Source organism: Bos indicus x Bos taurus, chromosome 3 (assembly GCF_003369695.1).
Source record: "Bos indicus x Bos taurus breed Angus x Brahman F1 hybrid chromosome 3, Bos_hybrid_MaternalHap_v2.0, whole genome shotgun sequence".
Classification (NCBI taxonomy): domain Eukaryota; kingdom Metazoa; phylum Chordata; class Mammalia; order Artiodactyla; family Bovidae; genus Bos; species Bos indicus x Bos taurus.
This window is the reverse complement of record NC_040078.1, coordinates 34,337,828-34,360,057: the sequence shown is the minus strand read 5'-3', so window position 1 is coordinate 34,360,057 and position 22,230 is coordinate 34,337,828. Positions and strand designations below refer to the sequence as shown.

At 46.3% G+C, this 22,230-nt stretch overlaps 1 protein-coding gene across 2 annotated transcripts in view; it reads left to right on the top strand.

The window, feature by feature from the left end:
• KIAA1324 (KIAA1324 ortholog) overlaps positions 1–22,230 on the top strand; it is a 76,291-nt gene that overhangs the window by 48,997 nt on the left and 5,064 nt on the right. For both annotated transcript variants that reach the window (XM_027536307.1, XM_027536308.1), the window contains exons 8-19: positions 1,861–1,949; positions 5,752–5,929; positions 6,616–6,744; positions 7,142–7,232; positions 9,506–9,611; positions 9,865–10,002; positions 10,801–11,064; positions 13,834–14,007; positions 16,485–16,665; positions 16,976–17,072; positions 17,757–17,858; positions 22,042–22,168. In XM_027536307.1, coding sequence (XP_027392108.1) covers positions 1,861–1,949; positions 5,752–5,929; positions 6,616–6,744; positions 7,142–7,232; positions 9,506–9,611; positions 9,865–10,002; positions 10,801–11,064; positions 13,834–14,007; positions 16,485–16,665; positions 16,976–17,072; positions 17,757–17,858; positions 22,042–22,168 — 1,676 coding nt within the window. The remainder of the gene's footprint in view (positions 1–1,860; positions 1,950–5,751; positions 5,930–6,615; positions 6,745–7,141; positions 7,233–9,505; positions 9,612–9,864; positions 10,003–10,800; positions 11,065–13,833; positions 14,008–16,484; positions 16,666–16,975; positions 17,073–17,756; positions 17,859–22,041; positions 22,169–22,230) is intronic.

Genomic DNA, 22,230 nt, shown 5'->3' with positions numbered 1-22,230 from the left:
TGCGGAGAAAAGGGAACCTTCTTACACTGTTGGTAGGAATGCAAACTAGTACAGCCACTATGGGGAACAGTGTAGAGATTCCTTAAAAAACTGGGGAAAAAAAAAAAAACAACACTGGAAATAGAACTGCCATACAGCCCAGCAATCCTACTGCTGGGCAAACACACCGAGGAAACCAGAATTGAAAGAGACATATGTACCCCAATGTTCATCGAAGCACTGTTTATAATAGCCAGGACATGGAAGCAACCTAGATGTCCATTGGTAGACGAATGGATAAGAAAGCTGTGGTACATATACACAATGGAATATTACTCAGCTATTATAAAGAATGCATTTGAATCAGTTCTAATGAGGTGGATGAAACTGAAGCCTATTATACAGAGTGAAGTAAGTCAGAAAGAAAAACACCAATACAGTATATTAATGCATATATATAGAATTTAGAAAAGTGGTAACAATGACCCTATATGTGAGACAGCAAAAGAGACACAGATGTAAAGAACAGACTTTTGGGCTCTGTGGGAAAAGGCGAGGGTGGGATGATTTGAGAGAATAGCATTGAAACATGTATGTTATCATATGTGAAATAGATCGCCAGTCCAGGTTTGATGCATGAGACAGGGTGCTCAGGGCCAGCGCACTGGGATGACCCTGAGGGATGGGATGGGGAGGGAGGTGAGAGGGGGGGTTCAGGACGGGGAACACATGTACATCCATGGCTGATTCATGTGAATGTATGGCAAAAACCACTACAATATTGTAAAGTAATTCACCTCCAATTAAAATTAATTAATTTTAAAAATTGTGTGAATTAGGTATATTTTTCAGGATACAGGAAAACAGTTCTTTTTTTTCAAACTCTGAAAAGTATTTGTAATTCAAAAAAAGGTAAAATCCATTGATTTAAAGAGGGATTCAGGGACTTCTCTGGTGGTCGAGTGTCTAAGACTCTGTGCTCGAAATGCAGGGGGCCTGGGTTCGATCCCTGGTCAGGGAACTAGATCCCACATGCCGCAACTAAAGATCCTGCATGCTGCAGCTAAGACCTGGCACAACCAAATAAGTAATCAATATTTTAAAATAAAGTTTACTATCACCATTTAAAAAATAAAGAGGGATTCATTGAAACAGTTGTTTCTATCCAGGGGTTCATAGCGTTAAAGCAAAACCAACCTAGATATAAGAACACACAGAAAGTAAAGTAAATAAAATGATAGTTCATAACATTTTTCATTAAGTCCAGGTCAAGGCTTAAAGAGAGCGCTGTGAAGACTGTGGGTGGAGAAAGTGGAAAGAGTGGGATTAAACCATCACTTTATTTGTGTAGGATGGTTGAATGGAGATGAGGAAATGCAGTGGTGGGAGGCCTTCATTCTAGGCACATATTAAGAGGAAATTCAGAGGCACTGTCCTAATCTTTCCTAGGACAGGGTTTTGCTTCAACCCTTTAGGAGTAGAAAAACCACCCCACACGGTCAGGGTTCTGAGGCACCTGGAAGATGGCAGGTTCCAGGGAATTGGGCTGGTGGTAAGAAATCTGCAGATGCTCCTTCCGGCCACCTTCCCCCTCAGTGGTCCTCTGGCCAGCCCGCCTCCCCTGCCCTGCTCCACAGTGCAGGCCCAGTGGTTTCTCATCAGCATCAGGGAGGGAAGCAAAGCGGATACCTGAACAGGTCTTCAGGGGCTGGAAATGAAGCCACTCGGGCAAAGGGAAGGTATGTGTGCAGCACTGTCTGCTTTCTGCAAGATCTGTGCTGTGCTTCACCCCAGGGTCTGGGGTGTTATAGCATCGTGTGCAAGTGGTCAAGAGCTCTGCTTTCTTCACTTCAAATATTTGTTCTTGCTTCTGCCATTTAGAGAAAGGATCCTCCACCTGCAAAGCACGGCCAGCCTGCACAGATAAAGATTACTTCTACACTCACACAGCCTGTGATGCCAATGGAGAGGTGGGTAGCACGGTCTTGGGACCCCTGCCCCTTGGGCTTTGCCAGATTTGCAGCTCCAGCGGTCAGTGAAGCTGTCACCTGAGAAAACCCCCCAGACCTCTGCAGTGACCCTGGGGCCAGTGGGGAGGCAAAATGAGATGACCTCACTCATTTTCAGGTCAGAAACTGTTTTTGCTACATTTGTTTCGCTGCTCACTGACATATGTTCTGCTTTTAAAAAATGCTTTCATTTTCTTTTGCTAGGTTTCTTCCGTTCGCTTCCTTCCCTGGGCAATGACTGCCTGTCCATACATACTTATTTCTTCTTTCTCATCAGACTTGTCCCCTCGGCATTGCTCTTGTAGGCTGGTATAGGGGGGTGATTCCTGCTTCCTGGCTCATTGGAGAACGGCCTGATTTACTCTGTCTCTGCCTGTTTCCTCTCCCCCACAGGCTTTCTGCCTCAGAAAGACTTTTTTTTTGTAGTCTGCTCCACCAGTGAGTCAGCGGGCATTTTTGAGTATCAGCTGTTGCCCTATACTCCAGTCAGGGAACCCAGGATGAATAAGATGGGCTTCTGCCCTGAGGAGGAGAGGAGAAAGATGGTGGGGAGGAGAAAGCTGATGGGGAGGAGAAAGCTGATGGGGAGGAGAAAGATGGGCCTGGCTGTATGCAGGGCACTGGGGGAACCAGGAAGAGGAGTGACCAGGTTGGAGGGTGGGACCAAGGCAGGTCTTTCAGAGGAGGTCATTAGTTCTTGTGTACAGCCAGGTCCTGTGCTGGGCACTAGGTATGCAGCAGTTCACAGAGCCAGGGAAACATCCACTCTCATGGCACTTAATTTCTGTCGGGGAGCGAGTGAAGGGAGAGACAACAGATAAACAATAAACAGATAAACAATCCCTCTTTTTTGGATTACCTTCCCATTTAGGTCATCACAGAGCATTGAGTGGAGTTCCTTGAGCTACACAATGTGTTCTCATTGGTGATCTATTTTATACATAGTATCAATAGTATGCATATATAAATCCCACACTTTCAATTCTTCCCACCCTCTGTTTCCCCCTTGGTATGCATACACTTGTTCTCTATATCTCGGTCTCTATTTCTGCTTAGAGAGGGTAAGGATGACGTCTCTGAGCAGAGACCTGAGTCAGGTGGAGAAGAGCCAGAGTGCTCCCCAGGCAGGGAATGCAGCAAGTGTGGAGGAGGCAGGCAAGTGCCTGGAAACTCTGAGGAAGTGAGCAGGGATGGCTCAAGGGCACAAGTGGTGGGGTCTGCCTTAGATCAGCAATGCTGGATGAACTGTCCTGTCTGTATCCCTAAACTAGAACCTCCCAAGAAGACAGGAGTAGGGAATTCTGCATCATTCAGCACTAAGCATGTGGTTGGCTATTAGGATGCAGACATGTTTGCTGGCTGGACAGCTGGCTGAATTCTCTTACTGCTAATTAAGTGTGGGATGAAGTCCGGTCCTTAATGGCGATTGTTTTTATAGTTATCTCTTACCGCCCATGTACTGGCTGGCCCCATTCTCATTTTTTGAGCAAAATCCCCTTCCCCAGCAGCCAAACAAAACGATTAATCCTATCAGTTGTACCTTAGCCCCAGTTCTAAAGTGTCTGGTGTTCTTCCTGACGTTGTAAGGAATTACTGTCATTTTCTTGGTCTCAGTTGACCCACTAATTAAGAGGACAATCCTGCTGCTCTTCTCCCTCCAGGATATAACATGTGGCTGATTGTGGCTGTCTTTGCTTCTTCTGCCCCGTTCTTCTCCCTCCCGGTTCAGGCAAAGGACTTCTAGATCCACAGTGTGCCCTGATGCTTGCAAGCCTGGGTGTCTGCAATTTCCTGATCACCTTGGGGGCCTATAGATGAGTGGGACCAGAGCCGGCGCTCCCACCTTGCAGCCCAGCCACAGCACAGCTCAGGGAGGAACCCTGGAGTAGACATGGTCACCAGGAGTGTCTTATGGAAGTGTCAGCCCTCAGGCCCACGCTGGTTCTGCTCAGTCTCGGAATTTCACTTTGTTTCTTAAGCTGTATTTTAAAATCAAAGGGCTCCTGTGATTGCCTTTATGACCTTTGCTGTGCCTCAGTGGTTTCTCAGGGACTGGGATCACTGGTCCATTGGGGCTGCTGAGTGTGCTCTCCAGGAGGTGGCCCAAGTCGTCCAGCTCCCCAGACCCCTCTCTCTATTAGACTCAAGGAAATGAGCTGGATGAGATAAGGTTAGGTCACTAGTCCGGGTCTCTGGTCACTGACTGCTCTTTACACAGAGAAAGGCTGAGCCCAGCAGGGGCACAAGTTGTCTGTCCCGGGGCTCATCTTCAACTAAGGCAACATGAGGCCCTTTCAAGACATTGTTAAGACCTTATCCTGAATAAAATGGACTGATGCCTTGTTCACCCACCTTCTTACATATATGGTATGCTACATAGCACATTTGCACCATCACCTCAATGCAATCCTTTGGTCTCTTGCCCAGTGACCATACAGGAAGCCTGACGTTGCCCAACCTCACCCCTGACTCACCAGGGGCCTCCTACAGTTCATCTGCTCTTCTCTAGCCAATGCCTCCATCGAAAGACTAGGGATGGTCCTAGTAAGTGACAGATACAGTGCTTCTCTTGTTCACTGACTTGGAAGCTGATCAGTTCTCTTGCTGTTTTCCCTCAGGTTTTTTGAGATATAATTGACACATATCATTGTGGAAGTTTAAGGTGTACCAGTTGATTTGATACACTTACATATTGCAAGCTGATAACCAACATAGAGCTGGCTAACTACCATCAGGGCACATAATTACTATTTCTTTTTTGTGGTGAGAATGTTTAATATCTACTCTCTTAATAGCTCTCAAGTATATAATACAGTATTATTAACTCTAATCACCATGCTAACTCTAATCACCTGTACCTTAGATCCCCAGAATTTTTTGATCTTATAACTGGAAGTTTGTACTCTTTAACCAGCCTCATTGCTCTTGCCTTTATGTCCCAGAGAACACAGGGTTCATACCCCCATGGGAGATTGTTATTATGCTGCCCTTGCTAGGGTACTTCCCCAGTTGCTCAAGGGGTAAAGAATCTGCCTGCAATGCAGGCAACTTGGGTTCAATCCCTGGGTCAGGAAAATCCCCTCGAGAAGGAAATGGCAACCCACTGTAGTATTCTTGCCTGTCAAATCCCATGGACAGAGGAGCCTGGTGGGCTACAGGCCATGGCGTCACAAAGAGTTGGACATGACTGAGCACGCAAGTAATGCAATGCAATGCCCTTGCTAGATGGTGAGCTAGCTCCCTGTGGGCACAGGCCACGTTATTCATCTCTGAGTCACATGTTTATATTAGACTTTCCATAGATGTCTACTGAATAAGTGAAAAAGCAAAGAAAATACTTAGAAGACAAATTGGGACACCTGAGCCGTCCTCTGTTCCCCCAGGGGTTACCTAAACCACTTCCACTCCATGCCTTTTTGTGTTCTGGGATTTTCACCAGCTGCTTTTCCTGTGACATTTTAGTATTAATAATAAGATTCTACACTGGAATTAGGGCTTTCTCTAGAGGAAACTAGTCCCCTCTTCCCATCCAACACACAGGCCTGTCCCTCTTCATCCCAGTCCATTCATTCAGCAGATATTCACTGAGCATGACCATATGCCAGGCGCTAAGCAATGTACCTAGGATACACTGGTGACCCAAACCAAGTTCCCCACCCTGCTGCAGCTTTCATTAGCGCCCAGAATCCCCCCATCCTCAAGGCAACTTCCTGAAGATGTGCTAATGCCACACGGCAGGCTGAGACGGGCTCTGTTTCTGCAGACGCAGCTCATGTACAAATGGGCCCAGCCAAAAATCTGCAGCGAGGATCTGGAGGGCGCAGTGAAGCTGCCTGCCTCTGGCTTGAAGACCGGCTGCCCACCCTGCAACCCAGGCTTCTTCAAGACCAACAGTAGCACCTGCGAGCCCTGCCCTTATGGCTCTTACTCCAATGGCTCCGGTAACCTCTCTCCCGTCCCACTCCCTGCCTCACTCCATTCCCATACCACACATATGGGTGGGCCACATGGGCACTCAGCATGTCAACTGAACTCACACCATGTCCTTCTGAGGAAGGCAGTAAGGGCCAGGCCACCTCTGAGGACCATATTCAGAAGAGAGGTCAGCGCGGGCCCTGCCTGTGGGTCCACCTGAGAACTGCCTGCCTCCCTCCTCAATCCATCTGCGAATGTGACTCAGGCCTGAAGGGGCACACTCCTCACAGCAGAGGCTTCCAGCATGTGGCAGGGATGATAGCTAAAAGGTTTGGGGAGCTGGGATGGCCACCTTGACACAATCAGAATTTGCAGGAGAGGAGCTGGGGGGATCTGTAGACCTATCAATGTGAAGGCATTTGCTGATGACAACTTGACAAATAATATGAACTATATGTATTAGACTCGAAGATACACTTAAGCTTTGAAAGTAATAATTTGATGGGCGAGTAGGGTACTGGAATATGGAATGAAGGGTCAGCCTTTACACCCCAAGTTTGCTAAACACATTGAGTCAGCTTGCTGTTAACTGTGCTCAGCAACACCTTTGTGGGGCTGCCCAGCACCGTTGCCACTTGTCTGCGCAACAACAGCTCCAGCCGGGGTGGCTGCAGCCTTCGGGCTGAATGCGTGGATCTTGTGGCTCCCCCAGATTGTAGCCACTGCCCAGCAGGGACCGAGCCTGCCGTGGGATTTGAATACAAATGGTGGAACACGCTGCCCACGAACATGGAGACGACCGTCCTCAGCGGGATCAACTTTGAGTACAGGGGCATGACAGGTAACTACCTCCCCCCACCATGGGCTCTCAGCTAGCTGCCCTGCCAAAGCGGTTCTTCCTAGCTCACAGTTCTTAACAGTGATGTCTAGAGAAAAATGAGCTGATCATGCTCACACTCCCTTGAATGCTCCACTCTCCATGGACAAAGAACATATATTCTGCAAACTTTAGCTTTAGAGACAGAACTAGAAACAGTACACACACTGCAGAGGTCTTGCTCTGAGAGTTTCAGAGTTTTTGACCAAAGTAGCCTGATAAGTAACATGGCTTGTGTTGGGTGATGGTTCTGGATGCCTCAAAGGATGGTGTTACTTTTCTTCCAGAGTGTCATCTGGGTGCACATTTGCCCTGCACTTGAGACCACTGGACACTAACTCATGTCCTTCTCCTTTTCCAGGCTGGGAGGTGGCCGGTGATCACATTTATTCAGCTGTTGGAGCTTCAGACAATGACTTCATGATTCTCACCCTGGTCGTGCCAGGATTCAGGTGAGGAGCACAAAGCTAAGGGGAAACCACGCCACCCTTGGCCACATCCAAGTCCCACATAGCTTGGAGTGTTGTAGATGAGAGGGCTTCTGGTGTGCAGAAGTATCAGTCCAGAACAGAGAATGGAACAGGACTTCCTGGGGGTCTGGTGGTTAAGACTCTGCATTTCCAATGCAGGGGATACAGGTTCAATTCCCTGGTTGGGGAACTAAGATCTCACATACTGTAAGGTCCAGTCAAAATTAATAAACAAATAGAAATTTGTTTATTAAAAATTAAAAAAAATTTTAAAAAAACAGTCTAAAAAAAAACAAGAAAAGAACAGGGAAGACCACAGTAAAGGTCTGATAAAGTTAACCTGAATACTGACACATTCTTAGTTGCTGCCCATGTTGATTACCTACTGCTCTCCCATCCCTTCTAGCTTTTCCTACCATTTGGTCACATTCTACTCAAATTCTCCCTTCTCAAAGCATCAAATAAGATTTTAAAACCGGAAAAAAAAAATAGGGCCAGAAATGCCCATAGATAGTTCATCTTTCAGTGGGACAAGAAGATTGGTTTTATTTATTTATTTATCTGGCTGCGTTGGGGCTTAGTTGCGGCACATGGAGTCTTTCATTCTGGTGCACAGACTCTCTAGCTGTGGCGCCTGGGCTTCAGGAGCTGCAGCATGTGGGCTCAGTTGCTCCACAATATGTGGGATCTTCGTTCCCAAAGATTGAACTGTGTCCCCTGTATTGCAAGGTGGATTCTTAACCACTGGACAACCAGTGAAGTCCCTGGGAGGGATTGCTCTTATTGTTATATTCATCCCCATCTCCCAAGAACACTTAGGAGAATAAGCGATTTGTTTGCCATTAAAAAGCCACTACAGGCAGAGTGGTACAGTGTAAGGAAAACTGGACTAAAAGACCGGGCACTTGAATTTTGCCACTTACTGGCTTGGTGAGCTTGGGAAAGCCACTGTGCCCCTTTAGGCTTTGGGCTCCTTGTCTGTAAAACAAAGGGATTGACAGTCTGTGATTCTGGCCTAACTCCAGCCCATCAGTTCACACCACTGAGTGGACAGTAGCTGGGAACTGGAGGTCCTCAGAAGTCAATCACATGCCCAAAGCCAAAAAGAAAGCTACAAATGGGTTTTCAAAGCCCAAGTGAACTCTTCTGCCTGTATGTGCTTTAAAGATGAGGGGGAACCGCTGAATCAGCATCCCTATTGCCAATCTGGCTTCTCCATTCCCTCCTTCAAGCTCCCTCCTTCCATCCCGGGCACAGTGCTCAGCCACAGTACTTGCTCGAAAGGTAATACGTTCCCTTCCCTTCATTCACATTACTCAGAGCTGAACAGCTATATCTTATGTTTCTGAGGGAAGCAAACTTCTTAGACTTTTGGGAGATAACATTCACCAAAATACTTCCCAATTTGCAAATATGATTATAGCAGTAAAGCACTTTCTAACCCCACTCGCCCCACCCTGCCATCCCCACCTATCAGACATGGCTCTCTCTTTCCCCAAAGAAGGACCAGGCTGAGAACTTTGCTAAAAAAGCTATGAATCAAAGTACCTGCTCATTTGACCAGTGCAAAACCCCGAAGTTCAGGTGGAGATAGGGAGGGGGTTTGAACTGCTGAGTGAGTGTAGACAATTGATGTCTTTGCTAGTGGTCCTTCTTCAACTTTACCATGCACATGGATCACCTGGGGATCACGTTAAGCTGCAGATTCTAATTCAGTGGGTCTGGAGCCCGCACTCTGCTAGGGAGGCTATTCAGCGTCTTAGAAAGTACTTCCACATCTGTTATGCCTTTGGATCACACCACAATGATGGGCTTCCCAATGGTGCTAGTGGTAAAGAACCCACCTGCCAACGCAGGAAATGCAAGAGACCTTCAATCCCTGTGTTGGGAAGATCCCCTGAAGGAGGGCATGGCAACCCACTCCAGTATCTTGCCTAGAGAATTCCATGGACTGAGGAGCCAGGCAGGCTATAGTCCATAGGGTCACAAAGAGTTGAACATGACTGAAGCAACTTAGAACACATAATGATGGGAGGTAAATAAGAAAGATATTATCACCTTTTTACAGATAAGAAAGGTACAGTTTAGCTAGATCAAGATCAGACAGCTAGGATGATAGAATTGGATTCAGTTCATGTTCTTTCCAACATACTCAGAACTTAGTCCTGTCCCCCAGCAGACCCTTTGTTGCCATCTGGTCTCTTCACTAAGCACTGTCTGGCCCCTGGAACCGACTTTTGATTTTTGCCCCACAGACCTCTACAGTCAGTGATGGCAGACACAGAGAACAAAGAGGTGGCCAGAATCACGTTTGTCTTTGAGACCATCTGTTCTGTGAACTGCGAGCTCTACTTCATGGTGGTATGTTTTCCTTCCTTTGTCTGCTTTGGGGCTTCCGGGAAGGCTGGCCCCTCTGCCCTGTTGGTGCATCAACATAACTGACATCCCTGCTTACAGTGATTTTGCAGACAAGGAGCCAACTATTTGTCAGGGACTGCACCATTTAATATGGGTCTAGCCCACTGTGATGGCCCCCAGGATGGCAGCGGTATGGGCACCCTCTCCCCAGTTGCCCAGCCATCATGCCTTCTTCATTTGTCTGTCTTGGGTTCAGGGTGTGAATTCTAGGACCAACAGTCCTGTGGAGACGTGGAAAGGTTCTAAAGGCAAACAGTCTTATACCTACATCATCGAGGAGAATGCTACCATGAGCTTCACCTGGGCCTTCCAGAGGACAACTTTCCATGAGACAGTAAGCTCCTCCCCTTCCTCAGGGCTCAGCACTCAGAGAGACCTCCTACCCTGGAAGGATTCCTACCTTAGCTTAAGCATGTGGTTGAGCTTCAGAATCCAGTGATTAGAAGACTTGTAAGGAGTCAAGCAGAGGACTGCCTATGCCAGCCCCTGAGGAGCATCCAGCCTTGTCCAAATGACCCTGGAAACTCCTAAAATCACCTGTCCCTCCTCAGGAGACCTGTCCTGAGGATATATGTCCTGAGAATAGGATATACGTGGTACCTGACCTGGTGTGCCCTGTTCAGTCCTGTTCTTGCTTTAATAATAATAACTCTGGTTTTATTATCTTAACTCAAAGTAATGTAAGTTCACTGGAAGAAAACTTAGAAATAAGTGAAAAAAAAAAAAGCAAAAAGAAGAAAACCACCCATAATCTTACTACCCAGAGATAACCTAGTTAGCATATGGAGTATCTTCTATACAGTCTTTATTTCACTATAAATACTTTTTTTTTCTTTTATAAGGGGAAAAAATCTGCTTTTTAAAAAATGTGAATACCTACTACATATTTCCCCATGGTACTGAATATTTTTATACATCATCTAAATTGTTCAGTCCTTACTTTAAAATGACAAAAAATGCACATCAAAAGATACTGTTAGGTGAGTGAAAAGAACAGGGTGCTTCTAAAGATTTTTCTCAAGTATCACAGGATAAAAAAGATTAAGTCATACTCTGTTATTTCCAGAGCACTCAATTGCTACTTCTCAGGCCAAGGCAGGCCAAGCTCACTCTCCTGTGTCTTTGTTTCCAGGGAAGAAAGTATACCAGTGATGTCGCCAAGATCTACTCCATCAACGTCACCAATGTCATGGATGGGGTGGCTTCCTACTGCCGTCCGTGTGCCCTGGAAGCCTCTGACATGGGCTCCTCCTGCACCTCTTGTCTTGCTGGCCACTATATTGATCGGGATTCAGGAACCTGCCACTCCTGTCCCCCTAACACGATCCTGAAAGCCCACCAGCCTTATGGCGCCCAGGCCTGCATGCCCTGTGGTCCAGGAACCAAGAGCAACAAGGTGCCAGTGGTTGGCTAAGCATCCTAACTCTGCGTCTCTGAATGGGCCAGCTCAGATGGTGCCAGGTCCTGGGTGGCGTTCTTAAGGGGCTGGTATGCAAACTCCCCCTGGTGCACTCCCAGCTTAGAGTCCTAGAGGAAACCCATCAGGGTGTGACCATAGATGGAGAGTTCTCAGCTTGTACTGGTTGGTTTTCAGGGTCTGGGTCTCAGTCATCGACAAGCCTCATCTTCAGGTGATGGGTAATGGAGATCTGTGGCCCTCTGGTCCAGAGGGTTATTTGGCATCTGTGCAGAGACCAAAAGGGAAGCCGTCATGGGACTTGTGGCTCAAATTCAGCCTACTTCATTCCAGCTTGTTATCAGCCTACTTCATTCCCCCCCTTCTTGGGAATGGTAACCCACCTTTGCTGGGACATGTAGTTAATTCTCTTTGCTGTCTCCTCTCCCAGGGCTTTCTTCTAAAGTAGAACAGCAGTGCTGTTGCCCCATGCATTTTCTGAATCTGAGAAAGTGAATCCTATGACCAGAAGTTCTTAGTTATTCATTAATGCTTTTCAGTGAACTTGTATTTTACTGATTACAAACTGGCTACACATTTGTAAGACACGACGCAGCCTGCAGACACTGCTTAGTTTAGCTGTGCAGTAAGTGCAGCAGTTCTGCAGATCTCTGGCAACCTCACTGGGACACCATGGACTCTTGCCACAAACTTCCTCCCCCCAGCCTCTTCTGCTGTAAAGGGAGGGATTGACACTTGAGTGAGGCCATTAACACATGAGGACCTTAAAATGAGCAAGAAAGGGGTTTATGGTTCAGTTTCCTATAAAGAGACTTGGAAAAAGGAATCTGGGGGTCAGTGAATTTTAAGTGGGGGGGGGCTGACAGACTTGTAGCGTCTCTTCTGCTATCCTGGGCACCCTTCTTCCACTTCAGTTCAGTTCAGTCACTCAGTCGTGTCCGATTCTTTGCTACCCCAGGGACTGCAGCACTCCAGGCCTCCCTGTCCATCACCAACTCCTGGAGTTTATTCAAACTCATGTCCATTGAGTCAGTGGTGCCATCCAACCATCTCATCCTCTCTCATCCCCTTCTCCTCTCACCTTCAATCTTTCCCAGCATCAGGGTCTTTTCAAATGAGTCAGCTCTTTGCATCAGGTGGCCAAAGTATTGGAGTTTCACCTTCAACATCAGTCCTTCCGATGAATATTCAGGACTGATCTCCTTTAGAATGGACTGGTTGGATCTCCTTGCAGTCCAAGGGACTCTCAAGAGTCTTCTCCAACACCACAGTTCAAAAGCATCAATTCTTTAGCGCTCAGCTTTCTTCACAGTCCAACTCTCACATCCATACATGACCACTGGAAAAACCATAGCCTTGACTAGACGAACCTTTGTTGGCAAAGTAATGTCTCTGCTTTTGAATATGCTGTCTAGGTTGGTCATAACTTTTCTTCCAAGGAGTAAGCATCTTTTAATTTCATGGCTGCAGTCACCGTCTGCAGTAATTTTGGAGCCCAGAAAAATAAAGTCTGCCACTGTTTCCACCGTTTCTCCATCTATTTGCCATGAAGTGATAGGACTGGATGCCATGACCTTAGTTTTCTGAATGTTGAGCTTTAAGCCAACTTTTTCACTCTCCTCTTTCACTTTCATCAAGTGGCTCTTTAGTTCTTATTTACTTTCTGCCATAAGGGTGGTGTCCTCTGCATATCTGCAGAGGTTATTGATATTTCTCCCAGCAATCTTGATTCCAGCTTGTGCTTCATCCAGCTCAGCGTTTCTCATGATATACTCTGCATGTAAGTTAAATAAGCTCGGTGACAATATACAGCCTTGACATACTCCTTTTCTTATTTGGAACCAGTCTGTTATTCCATGTCCAGTTCTAACTGTTGCTTCCTGATCTGCATACAGATTTCTCAAGAGGCAGGTTAGGTGGTCTGGTATTCCCATCTCTTTCAGAATTTTCCACAGTTTATTGTGATCCACACAGTCAAAGGCTTTGGCACAGTCAATAAAGCAGAAATAGATGTTTTTCTGGAACTCTCTTGCTTTCTCGATGATCCAGCAGATGTTGGCAATTTGATCTCTGGTTTCTCTGCCTTTTCTAAATCCAGTTTGAATATCTGGAAGTTCACAGTTCACGTATTGCTAAAGCCTTGCTTGGAGAATTTTGAGCATTACTTTACTAGCGTGTGAGATGAGTGCAACTGTGTGGTAGTTTGAGCATTCTTTGGCATTGCCTTTCTTTGGAATTAGAATGAAAACATGTTTTCCAGTCCTGTGGGCACTGCTGAGTTTTCCAAATTTGCTGGCATATTGAGTGCAGCACTTTCACAGCATCATCTTTTAGAATCTGAAATAGCTCAACTGGAATTCCATCACCTCCATTAGCTTTGTTCGTAGTGATGCGTCCTAAGGCCCACTTGACTTCACATTCCAGGATGTCTGGCTCTAGGTGAGTGTCTAGTGCTGTTTTCTGCTTGAACATAAGAAGGGCTGTCTTGTTTGTTGAGGGAGTTTTATAATCTAGGCATAGGAACAAGGTACAGAATCTGATCCAACTACCTACTGAAAAATGAGAGGTTTATACATCATATATGTGTTAATACTGGAATCACATCTTTTAATGCCCACCCCTAATCCACACTTCCTCTTCTCTCACCCTGCCTGGGCTGGACCAGGCTGGGGTGACTGGTGCCACTCTCCACGGGCCCCCTCGAGGCCCTGCCTGTGAAGCCAGCCTGATGGACCCCTCTCCCCTCAGATCCACTCCTTGTGCTACAATGACTGTACCTTCTCAGTCAGCACTTCGACCAGGACTTTCGAGTACAACTTCTTGGCTTTGGAAAAAACCGTCTCTCTGGCTGGAGGGCCAAGCTTCACTTCCAAAGGACTGAAATACTTCCACCACTTTACCCTCAGTCTCTGCGGAAATCAGGTAAGCTGTATAGGTAGTGACAGCGTGAGAACGGAAAGGGGGCACCAGCGAATCAGAGGCCAGAGGACACAGGAGGTTCAGATAGTAGCGGATGGGGCAGATTCAGAGATTTTCAAATGGTTATTATTCTTCCTGAGGACTTTCTCCTCTAAAATAAAATCATTTGGATTATAAACATTTAGGAAAATGAATGTGTTTAAAATCAGATGAGGGGAATTAAAAAATAAATTAAATTAAATAGTGTGTGGGGAATTCCCTGGCAGTCCAGTGAGTAAGACTTGGTGTGTTTCCTGCTGGGGCCTGGGTTCGGTCCCTGGTCAGGGAACTAAGATCCCACAAGTCGCACAGCACAGCCAAAATAAGTTAATTACTTAAATAAAATAGAATAAGGTGTACATTAACTCCTCCCTGACCTTTATTTCCTCAAAATGATTATGTAAACACTATACTCATGCATCAACTATACTTCGATTAAAAAAAAAAACTATGCAGGAGAAAGATTTTTTTCCTTAAAAAAGTAGTCTGGAGAAGGCAATGGACCCCACTCCAGTACTCTTGCCTGGAAAATCCCATGGACGGAGGAGCCTGGTAGGCTGCAGTCCATGGGGTCGCTGGGAGTTGGACATGACTGAGCGACTTCACTTTCACTTTTCACTTTCATGCATTGGAGAAGGAAATGGCAACCCACTCCAGTGTTCTTGCCTGGAGAATCCCAGGGATGGGGGAGCCTGGTGGGCTGCCGTCTATGGGGTTGAACAGAGTCGGACACGACTGAAGTGACGCAGCAGCAGAAATCATGACACTTGTCTTTTGTTTTCTAGAAGCCAGATAAAATAAACTACTCATAGTTTCATCTACATGTATCTTTGCTGACACTACATGTTACCATTAGCATTTCAGGATGCTGCAAATATTTTGGATGCGAATTTAAAAGGTGGAAATATTTGTAAAGGGTAATCACACCACCACTGCACTTGACTAAATTACTAACAAGCCATGATCAGTGGTTGGAAAGTTAGTTTCAAATGTTGCAAAATAAACAGCATCTTGAGCATTTAATCTGTGACTCTGTGTAGAGGTAAGGCCTTTACACCACACAGCGTCTACCCATCTTCTGCAGCATGCAAAATAGCTGGTTTGTGTTTATAGAGAGAACATGCCAAGAAATAAACTATCTGTGAAAGATTAGAGACAAATGTCTCTTTTCCGTTTTTAAAAAGTCTTTGAAGAAGTTAAAAGAAAGCCTCTGAAGTGACAGTTAGTGATAACTTGGGAACTGGAGACTAATTAAAGCAAGCCCCATGTAGCAAAAGGTTCATTCGGTGAGTTGGGAGAGAAAAGATGGGAATTTGGAGAGTCTGTGAGTTTTATTTTCTTTGCTCCCTTATTCTTATATAATGTAAAGATACCTTTCTGTTCTCATGTTCCTTTTCTGTTTCTTACAATCTTGAACATGAAGTAAGACACCAGATTTAGCAAATTGGGTCTATTTCTAATTAAATTTATCATTTTGAAAATCCTACATTCTAAATGCTTAGTCCACATCAATTTAAAATATTGAACAAGTGACCTAATATTAGCAAACAAATTATAATTCATCTATAAATTTAAAGGATTTTGAAGGAAAAATATCTCAATATTTCTTCTATTACAAAATCTCGAGGAAGGAGTCCAGTTCCCACTGTTTTCCTGAGTTCTACTCTAGAGAGTTTGCATTGTTACAGACTGGAGGAGAAGCAGTCTTTCTTCTAGTGATAAATATTTTTAAATAGAATAGGTTCCAATTGGTCCTAAAACGTTCTACCTCAAGGCAGGGAGAGGGCTGGTTATGGGGTTTGTTTTAACCCCCAGGACACTCTGGAAAGTCCTCCCAAGATGAGAAAAGAAAGTGTTAGTCACTCAGTCTTGTCTGACTCTTTGCGACCCCATGGACTGTAGCCCACCAGGCTCCTCTGTCCATGGAATTTTCCAGGCAACAATGCTGGAGTGGGTTGCCTTTTCCTCTCCCAAGATAAGTATGGTAGAATCACAGCTCCAAGGAAGACACAGAGAGTGAATGGGAAGCAGGCCAGATGCCCAAATCAATTTCATGAGATCAGTTACACATTTCAGGACCTGCCTAGAAATCTGACTAGGATAAGAAAGGCCCTTGACTGGTAGGCTGGTAGATGAGATCTGCCAATCAGTTTGCCACCATCACAACCCTGCTCACAAGGGGCTCCAGGTGATTCCAAGGAAATAAAAGACTGGGGCTCTCTGGGCCAGAGTTCCAGAAACTAGGGCACCTAGGCCTTATTCTTAGCTTTCTTTATCTTTTAAAATCTGTCTTGTAATTAGCACGGGGATGAATCATTCCACTGCAGCGTGCTCTTAGAAGGCTAAAGTTTTAAACGTGGAGAAACTGTTCCCTGTTCCCTTTCGGGAGTTCTTCTGTGATCATGCATTCCCTCGCACTTCCTCCCGCACCCCCTGCCCAGGGTAGGAAAATGTCCGTGTGCACTGACAATGTCACCGACCTCCGGATCCCCGAGGGTGAGTCAGGTTTCTCCAAACCCATCACAGCCTACGTGTGCCAGGCGATCATCATTCCCCCAGAGGTGACAGGCTACAAGGCCGGGGTGTCCTCGCAGCCTGTCAGCCTCGCAGACCGGCTTATCGGTGAGTACCTCCGTCTTTCTCACCTGTTTGAGTGTGTGTCTGTGTGAAGAGAGAGTGAGTGAGGCTCCCAGACTCTAAGCTAAAAGGCCCCAGGTGAGGGGCCCAACCTCCTGACCTCTGTTTCCGACTCCATCCTGGGGTACCAAGGGCCCCTGGGGCCACTGATAAACCTTTGGTTTGCCCTCTCCTGAGCCACTCAGGGATGTGATGAGATGAAGGAAGGTGGGATGCGAACAGGTATTGGAAGAACTGAAGTGGTTGCCAGCTAAATGCTACTAGTGAGAACTAATTAGGAGCTCTCATTTGGCAGGCGTGACAACAGATATGACTCTGGATGGCATCACCTCCCCGGCTGAACTTTTCCACCCGGAGTCCCTGGGAATACCGGACGTGATCTTCTTTTATAGGTGAAAATGAGAGGCCAGGCTAATGCAAGTGAAACCCAGGGCTTCTCCGCAATCTCTGTGGCGTCCCTCCCTCTTTAGCCACCTACTGCTTATCAAGCCAGAACAGGGTCTAGCAGACCCGCCCAGCAGAGAGCTCTAAAGGCTGAGTTCCCCAGCCCAGCTACTTGGGTATTACCTGGGGTGGGTGTGCCCCTGATGGCATCGAAGAATATTGAATGACCTAGGGTGGACAACCCCTCCCACCTAAGGAGATTCCAATGTTAATGCATCTGCTAGCCTTTCCTAGCACTTCCCCGGTGGCTCAGTGGTAAACAGTCCACCTGCAATGCAGGAGACCCAGAAGACAACAGGTTTGATCCCTGGGTTGGGAAGATGCCCTGGAGGAGGGCATGGCAACCCACTCCAGTATTCTTGCCTGGGAAATCCCATGGACAGAGGAGCCTGATGGGCAACAGTCCATGAGGTCGCTAAAGAGTCAGACATGACTGAGCAACTGAGCACAGCACAGCCTTTCCTAGACCAGTGCATTTCCCCTTGACCGGATCTCCCTGACCCCCCACTCTCTCCTATGTGTCAGACCAGACTTCCCCAGCCAGGTATCTGTTTCATGCTGACTTCACTTAGCAGCTCTCCAGTGGCACCAATGAGTGACTCCTTCCCCCATGGCGGCTGTTTGCTCTGCAGGTCCAATGATGTGACCCAGTCTTGCAGCTCTGGGAGATCAACTACCATCCGAGTCAGATGCAGTCCACTCAAGCCTGCTCCTGGAAGTCTGTCTCTGCCAAGGTAAAGGGTTGTGACACAGCCTCCCTTCCTTGGCATCACTCCATCCCAAGAACCAAACAGAGATTACTGAAGAAGAGCAAAAGAGAAAATCGTCTGAGCTCCATTAATGGGCTCTTGGGGACACAGTCATGGTTCCAAACCCTAGATCTTTAGATGTCAAGGATGGAGCAGAAGAGTAGAAGTTACCCTCACTCTTTAGAGCATGTGGGCAGCTGTGTAGCAGAGTGACTAATGGCCAGGGGCAGATTCAATTCCCCTCCTATACTTGCCAGCTCTGTTATGGATATAGTTCTTATCTTCTCTAGGCCTCTTCTTCTTTATTTGCAAAATGGGGATGATAAGAAATTCCTTCAGGGGGTTGTTATGAGGATTAAATGAGATAATGAGACTGGAGATAATGAGATAATGTGCTTAGTCGCTCAGTCACTCTTTGTGACCCCATGGACTGTAGCCCTGGATTCTACAGGCAAGAATACTTAAGTGGGTTGGCATACCCTCCTCCAAGGGATCTTCCCAACTCAGGGATGGACCCTGGCACCCACACTGCAGGTGAGTGCTTTACCATCTGAGCCACCAGGGAAGCTCAATGAGATAATCAGTTCAGTTCAGTTCAGTTGCTCAGTTGTGTCTGACTCTTTGTGACCCTATGAATTGCAGCATGCCAGGCCTCCCTGTCCATCACCAATTCCCAGAGTTCACTCAAACTCACGTCCATCGAGTCGGTGATGCCATCCAGCCATCTCATCCTCTGTCATTCCCTTCTCCTCCTGCCCCCAATCCCTCCCAGCATCAGAGTCTTTTCCAATGAGTCAAATCTTTGCATGAGGTGGCCAAAGTATTAGAGTTTCAGCTTTAGCATCAGTCCTTCCAAAGAACACCCAGGACTGATCTCCTTTAGGATGGACTGGTTGGATCTCCTTGCAGTCCAAGGGACTCTCAAGAGTCTTCTCCAACACCACAATTCAAAAGCATCAATTCTTTGGCACTCAGCTTTCTTCACAGTCCAACTCTCACATCCATACATGACCACTGGAAAAACCATAGCCTTGACTAGACAGACCTTTGTTGGCAAAGTAATGTCTCAGCTTTTGAATATGCTATCTAGGTTGGTCATAACTTTCCTTCCAAGGAGTAAGCATCTTTTAATTTCATGGCTGCAGTCACCACCTGCAGTGATTTTGGAGCCCAAAAAAATAAAGTCTGACACTGTTTCCACTGTTTCCCCATCTATTTCCCATGAAGTGATGGGACCAGATGCCATGATCTTCGTTTTCTGAATGTTGAGCTTTAAGCCAACTTTTTCACTCTCTTCTTTCACTTTCATCAAGAGGCTTTTTAGTTCCTCTTCACTGTCTGCCATAAGGGTGGTGTCATCTGCATATCTGAGGTTATTGATATTTCTCCCAGCAATCTTGATTCTAGTTTGTGCTTCTTCCAGCCCAGCGTTTCTCATGATGTACTCTGCATAGAAGTTCAATAAGCAGGGTGACAATTTACAGCCTTGACATACTCCTTTTCCTATTTGGAACCAGTAAGTTGTTCCATGTCCAGTTCTAACTGTTGCTAACTGACCTGCATATAGGTTTCTCAAGAGGCAGGTCAGGTGGTCTGGTATTCCCATCTCTTTCAGAATTTTCCACAGTTTATTGTGATCCACACAGTCAAAGGCTTTGGCATAGTCAATAAAGGAGAAATAGATGTTTTTCTGGAACTCTCTTGCTTTTTCAATGACCCAGCGGATGTTGGCAATTTGATCTCTGGTTCCTCTGCCTTTTCTAAAACCAGCTTGAACATCTGGAATTTCACGGTTCACGTATTGCTGAAGCCTGGCTTGGAGAATTTTGAGCATTACTTTACTAGCGTGTGAGATGAGTGCAACTGTGTGGTAGTTTGAGCATTCTTTGGCATTGTCTTTCTTTGGGATGGGAATGAAAACTGACCTTTTCCAGTCATTGCTGGCATATTGAGTGCAGCACTTTCACAGTATCATCTTTTTGGATTTGAAAGAGCTCAACTGGAATTCCATCACCTCCACTAGCTTTGTTCGTAGTGATGCTTCCTAAGGCCCACTTGACTTCACATTCCAGGATGTCTGGCTCTAGGTGAGTGATCACACCATCATGATTATATGGGTCATGAAGATCTTTTTTGTACAGTTTCTGTATATTCTTGCCACCTCTTCTTAATATCTTCTGCTTCTGTTAGGTCCATACCATTTCTGTCCTTTATCGAGCCCATCTTTGCATGAAATATTCCCTTGGTATCTCTAATTTTCTTGAAGAGATCTCTAGTCTTTCCCATTCTGTTGTTTTCCTCTATTTCTTTGCATTGATCTCTGAGGAAGGCTTGCTTATCTCTCCTTGCTATTCTTTGGAACTCTGCATTCAGATGCTTATATCTTTCCTTTTCTCCTTTGCTTTTCACTTCTCTTCTTTTCACAGCTATTTGTAAGGCCTCCCCAGACAGCCATTTTGCTTTTTTGCATTTCTTTTCCATGGGGATGGTCTTGATCCCTGTCTCCTGTACAGTGTCACGAACCTCTGTCCATAGTTCATCAGATCTAGTCCCTTAAATCTATTTCTCACTTCCACTGTATAATCATAAGGAATTTGATTTAGGTCATACCTGAATGGTCTAGTGGTTTTGCCTACTTTCTTCAATGACATAATAGATCCTTCTTATTATCGAATTAGTAAAGGTTAGGGAATCCTACGGAGAAGGCAATGGCAACCCACTCCAGTACTCTTGCCTGGAAAATCCCATGGATGGAGGAGCCTGGTAGGCTGAAGTCTATGGGGTCGCATAGAGTCGGACATGGCTGAGCAACTTCACTTTCACTTTTCACTTTTCACACATTGGAGAAGGAAATGGCAACCCACTCGAGTGTTCTTGCCTGGAGAATCCCAGGGAGGGCGGAGCCTGGTGGGCTGCCGTCTATGGGGTCGCACAGAGTCGGACATGACTGAAGCACCGCCGCAGCCGCCACCGCTGCCGCCGCCGCCGCCACAGCAGCAGCAGCAGCAGGGAATTCTAAGAATCTCTCTACAGCTGAAAGACCCAATTTTGAATTTAATAGCCAAGGGCACTAAATCAAGGAATCTTGAACTAATTTGATTACAGGAAGCCCCAGGCTTCCCTGGTGGCTCAGTGGTAAAGAATCTGCCTGCCAATGAAGGAGATGAAGGTTCAATTCTCCAGGAAGATCCCCTGGAGAAGGAAATGGCAACACACTCCAGTACTCTTGCCTGGGATACCCCATGAACAGAGGAGACTAGTGGGCCACAGTCCATGGGGTTGTGATAGAATCAGACATGACTTATCAACTAAACAACAACAACAACCTTTCCCCCTACCTTCCTCTTTTCACACAACACTAACATCTTGAGGGTATCCATGTCTTGAGGAAGATGGTTTGGAAAATGATGCTGCTAGGCAACGACTGATCAGGGAGATGGGGAGCCAAGGGGCACACTGTGGCCCAGCAGTGGTGTTAAAATGTATGGTCACTAATATTCTTGTTGCAAACATTACAGTAAAGTACATTGCAGACAGCAGTGACCTGAAGTTCATTCCCAAACACTGGCCCCTCACACCCAACCCTCCACAGGAAGCTCTACACACTGCTGTATTTAAAATGGATAACCAACAAGGTCCTACTGCACAGCACAGGGAACTCTGCTCCATGTTATGTGGCAGCCTGGATGGAGTTTGGGGGAGAATGGATACATGCACATGTATGGCTGAGTCCCTTCACTGTTCACCGGAAACTCTTACAACATTGTTTGTTAATCAGCTATACCCAAACAGAAAATAGAAACTTTAAAATGAAGGGAAAAAGTGACTTTTGCAAAATGTCCCATGTCCATGGGGAGAACAGGAGCTTCTGAGGGGTTAGTTGGGCAGCTGTGCTAGAGCTCAGACAGCTTACATGAGTTGTCATCTGATGTCCGCAGAAACTTACAGGCAGAGGGTGGGGGCCCTGATGAAGGCTGGAAAGGCCTCCTATCATCAGGGAAATCAGAGAGCAAAACTAAGGCTAAGAACTAGTTGGAAGGGTCATGATGGAACTGACAATTTAACAAGGAGAAGACGGATCAGGCAATTTATGAAATGATAGGACTCCACCCAGATCTTCCCAACAGTCCAGCAAGCATGCGCTCAAGTCTCCTTTCTGCTCTGTTAGCAAGTGCTCCGATGGGACCTGTGATGGCTGTAACTTCCACTTCCTGTGGGAGAGCGTGGCCGCTTGCCCCCTCTGCTCAACTGCCGACTACCATGCTATCGTCAGCAGCTGTGTGGCCGGCATCCAGGTAGGCGTCTCTCCTTGGGGACTTCCCAGGAGACAGGCGAGTGTGATATCTGAGTTCCTTGT